Genomic DNA, 4,864 nt, shown 5'->3' with positions numbered 1-4,864 from the left:
CTCACGCACCGGATGCCGTGCGCGCGCCCAAAGACAGTTGGACATAGTGGTGTATTAGAGGTAAAAAATTATATAAATACTGTTCGGTTTCTGGCACAAACCGATCGTTTCGTGTCTTAGGACATCAATGTGTCGTCACGAGCCGCAGGGTTTAATTTGGATTTGTCTGTGCATGTTTTTTTTACTCATAGATTTTGTTACAATTGCCATGCATTATACGACTGATAGACTGCAACGGTTTAAGTTAAAAATCATCAAATGTGTTATACTGAAGAAACAAAGTCACCTACATCTTGGATGCCCTGGGGGTAAGCAGATAAACATCAAATTTTCATTTTTGGATGAACTATCCCTTTAATGTTGACACGATTTTATTAATATTAAGTAGATTATAAATTCGCAGAAGGAATGAAGACTTTTGTTAATGATTCAGATATGCTACAAACTGACTGATTACGAAACTTACATTCGTAATATATATATATTTTTTGTAACATTAAAACAAATAAAGTCTTCAAAAGTTTGGGGTCAGTAAGATTTTTTTAAACAAATCAGTACTTTTATTCCGCAGGGAGGCATTGAATTAAACAAAAGTCACAGTAAAGACATTTATACAAAATTATATTTCAAATGAATGAATCTTCTGAACTTTCTATTCAACAATAATCACAGTTTCCACAAAAATATTCAGCAGCACAACTGTTTTCAACATTGATAATAATCAGAAATGTTTCTTGAGCAGCAAATCAGCATATTAGAATGATTTCTGAAGATCATGTGACACCGAAGACTGGAATTATTTTAATATATCTTTTAAACAGAAACTAGTTATTTTAAATTGTAATAATATTTCACAACATTACTGTTATTTCTGTATTTTTAATGAAATCAAAAATATAATAAAAAAATGAAGCAATGCAGCCTTGATGAGCAATAATTTTTTTCAAAAATAATAAATATAATGCAAAAAAACACAATATAAAAATGGTTATTGTTAAGATTTATAGTTTTATATACAGTAATAATGTGTAAAATTAAGATTATATATATATATAGTTTTTACAATAAACAATGACACAAAGTCAAATGTTCTATATCTTATATATATTATATATATAATATATAACTTATTTTAAAGAAAACATATTTGAAATTGTAATATTTCACAATATTAGTGTTTTTAGGTTTTTTGTTTGTTTATTAAATAATGAAAAAAAGTATTAATTAATTAAATTTCAAAAACATAATATAATACAACAATATTCATAAAAGAAAAATGTTAATTATATAGAAAAACTGTTATTCTTATTTTTAAAGAAAAAATGTTACAAATTGTAATATTTCACAATACTACCTTTTTTATTAAATAAATGCATGCAGCCTTGCTGAGCAAGATTTTTTTTTTCAAAAACAAATATAATACAGAAATATACATAAAATAAAAATGTTAATTACATAGAGAAAATCTTATTCTTATGCTCTATAGTTTTATATACAGTAATAATAATGCAAAAATAAGATTACATTTTTTTGAATCATAAACAATGACACAAAGCCAAACATTCTACATCTTATTCTTTATTTATAGACATTTGTGCAAAGTATATTACAGTACATTACATACAAACAATCCACAGAGCTGTGTACAAGTAGATTTGTCAGACTGCTATGGCTGGATAAAGCCTTTTCTGTTCGTTCAACGTACATATTTAGAACAACCAGCCTAATAAATATAGTGTTTTCTCATAAATGATATTATCACATGGTAGATTATTTAAAATCTTGTAACAGTTCTCATGTAACTAGGGTTAAAATGAGAAAGATACATTCACCTCCCAAGTCCCTGTACCAAAGTGCAAAGTCAATTCCATGATAGAACAAAACAAATCATCATTAAGGCTTCATTTTTGCGCAGACAGATATTTCCATCAGCAACTGATGGCAAGACGACCCATTTAACATGAACTCACAGAACAACAATGAAATATTAAATCAGAGAAGACACCACAGCCAGTGCATTTAAAAATGATCTATGACCCTCTAGGCAGGTTTTTACGTGACGTATGGTTAAAAATTGAGCGAGAACCGTCTCCACTGACAATAGAGCACTGTAAAAAATGACCGTGAATTTAACGGTAAATGACTGTAAAAATGCTACAGTAAAATCCTGTTAAATGGTTAACGGTAAATTCCCCTACTATATACGGTGAAAAACTGTATATGACATTACATGTATTGGACATCAATTTTACGGTAGTATACTGTTTTTAGAAGTGGAAAAAGACTGTATAATTTACAGTGAATAACCGTAAATTGACGTTCCCAGAATTCCCTGCATTACATTTCAAATTTGATGTTTTTTTGTTGAAATAACTATGTTTCTTCTTAGTTTTTTCTTATCAGTTTTGTATATTAGGGTTGTGTGTTACACCTAATGTTGTTAAATGAATGTTTATTGCATTATTTCAGTTTCATGTGTGTTACCGTGATGGTGTTTAGTGTTTGTGTGAATGACACTGTGCACCTTCTATATATGTTATTATTTAAAAGCTGCTTGTGATGGGCTTTGGGTCATCATGTGACTTTCTCATCACCTCCTGCATTTGGTGGTTATCAGTGTATTACAAAGGTACAAAACAGATTTCAGTACTTCAATAGGTTGGTATATTAACATTATATCAGTTAATGAAATTACGGTATTTAACTGTAAATTTAAGTTAAAACCGTAAAACCTAAAACGTTGCTTCCGTATTTTTTACCGTAAATTTTACGGATTTTTTTTTACAGTGAGGTCTTGAAGAACAGATGAGCTCAGAAGTATTTATGTAAACATGAGGTTTCTCTCTAAATGCATTCATTCTTTCACGGTTCATAAGGAACATTATTCGAGAACGAGACACCGACACCCTGCAAAGATTCAACCGTGAGGAAAATTCATCGTGAGGTTTGTGGGATTCGGCCCTTTGCTTGCACATTTTGCAAAAGGGATCAAAAAAATTTTTGGAAATCAAGATGATAATTCCTTACCGAGTTCACATTTCAACATTAACGTCTTCAAATGTAGTAAAGAGGAAAAAAATATAATCAACACCATCAGTCTCTTAATCAGTATTTTTGCCTTGTTTTTCAGTGAAAATATATATAAACATTTTTAATGTTTAAACAAAATGTTTAAAGCATCTGTAAAATTGATATTACTTCTCAAATAAATTTATTTGGTTTGAGGATCAAACAAGATGAATTTAATTGAGAAGCAAAACTGTGTATTATCAATTTTACAGACTGTTTTAAAATTGTTTAATTTTTCAGTTTTAAGCTTTATTTATTTATTTAAAATACATTTATTTTGTTTAAGGATCAAGCAAGCTGAATTTACTTGAGAAGCAAAATTGAATAATTTCAATTTTTCAGAATGTTTTAAAATTAAGTTTAATTTTATTGCATTTTTTTTTTTCAGGTTTTTAGCATTATTTATTTATTTAATTTCTGGTTTTAAGCATCAATCTCAAAACAAAATTTAACGAGCTTTAAGCCTAAAGCAAGAATAAAAAGTGGTCAAGGTTCAAAATATATTCTGTGTATATATAGTCTTGTATTACACTAGATATGTAATGCTATAAGAAAGTGTTGATATTTTTAATGATAAATAAGACAAAAATACTGTAAGAACATTTTGGCAGTGTACAAAACAAGATGATTTAATTGGGTGCTGGGATTAGAAACACACATTCACACACTGTTTCGAAGGGCAGGACACTGAACTGTACATGTGCAAAAAAAATTTGACAAATGCGTGATTCCAAAATAAAAATTAAAACCTGAGACAAACAATTTGTTGTACGCAGTGCACAACGTTAAAACCAGTCCTGGTCACCGGTGAGTGTTTTCTTGTACTTTCCCTTTAAAGCCCTTCGACCCCATTTCCCACTGGCTCTTTCATTAGTCCCTCCCCTTTAAATGACACTTCGCCTCTTCCTATTGGCCCGTTCCGGTGGGCAGCTCAGATATGACAGGGTAAAGGCACATAAGCGGGTAGTGAGTGTCTGAGGACAGTGCATTGGTTTCAGATGTTCTCGTCCTGAGGAACCTCTCGTATGCTCTCTCTGAGCTCAGGCCGAACACGCGGCCGCTGGCGTATGCTGCGTCCCGACGCGATGAGGTCGGCGTAGCCGCGCGAGTGCGAGAAGGCGTAAGCGGAGCGACGAGAGCGTCCACCGCGCTGGAATGCTGGCTTCTTCTTCTTCTTCTCCTCTTCTTCATCCTCAAGCTCATATTTCTTCCTGTTCCTCTGGACCTGCAAGAAGAACGTGAGGCTGTAATGTCTCTGCATATGTTGTGCTATATTGTATTTAACCCAGAATATTCCTCATCATTAGGTTTTTTAAGGATCTCACCTTGTCTCCAACCGAGGGCCAGATGGTCTGATAGAGGAACTGGATGCAGATGATGGGAAGGAGACAGATTCCCACCGTCAGGATGATGGTCAGCCACAGGTACGGCTGTCTCAGAGCGTTAGACGCCGCGCCTACGGGTCAAAACAACAACCAGATAAACCGTGGAAATAACAGTGCAGTAAAGGGCAGCAGTATGCAATGGAAGGTTACAGCCAAAATGTGATATTTTAGTATTATTTACATACTATTATAGTATTTATTCATGCTTTAAATTAGGTTTATTTTTTTATCATTTCTGTTTTCATAGTTTTAGTCATTTTGTTCTGCTATTTTGTCATTTGTATTAGTTTTTGTTTTTAAATATTACTTTTAGCATTTATTTTTGTATTTTCAGGTTTTAAATTTAAATTAATTAAATTTTTTAGCAATGTTATTTTGTGCACTTGCCATTTGTAATTTTTTTAATAGTA

At 31.8% G+C, this 4,864-nt stretch overlaps 1 protein-coding gene across 1 annotated transcript in view; it reads right to left on the bottom strand.

Annotated features, from left to right (window-relative positions):
* Nucleotides 1–3,567: 3,567 nt before the first annotated feature.
* Nucleotides 3,568–4,864, bottom strand: part of LOC107675775 (phospholipid-transporting ATPase IC-like) — a 37,962-nt gene continuing 36,665 nt past the window's right edge. The window contains exons 27-28 of the mRNA XM_016470207.1: nt 4,395–4,525; nt 3,568–4,294 (exon numbers count right to left, since the gene is read on the bottom strand). Coding sequence (XP_016325693.1) covers nt 4,064–4,294; nt 4,395–4,525 — 362 coding nt within the window. The 3' untranslated portion in view covers nt 3,568–4,063. The remainder of the gene's footprint in view (nt 4,295–4,394; nt 4,526–4,864) is intronic.

This window comes from Sinocyclocheilus anshuiensis, unplaced genomic scaffold (genome assembly GCF_001515605.1).
Source record: "Sinocyclocheilus anshuiensis isolate Anshui unplaced genomic scaffold, SAMN03320099.WGS_v1.1 scaffold708, whole genome shotgun sequence".
Taxonomy (NCBI): domain Eukaryota; kingdom Metazoa; phylum Chordata; class Actinopteri; order Cypriniformes; family Cyprinidae; genus Sinocyclocheilus; species Sinocyclocheilus anshuiensis.
This window is presented reverse-complemented; position numbering and strand designations above follow the sequence as displayed.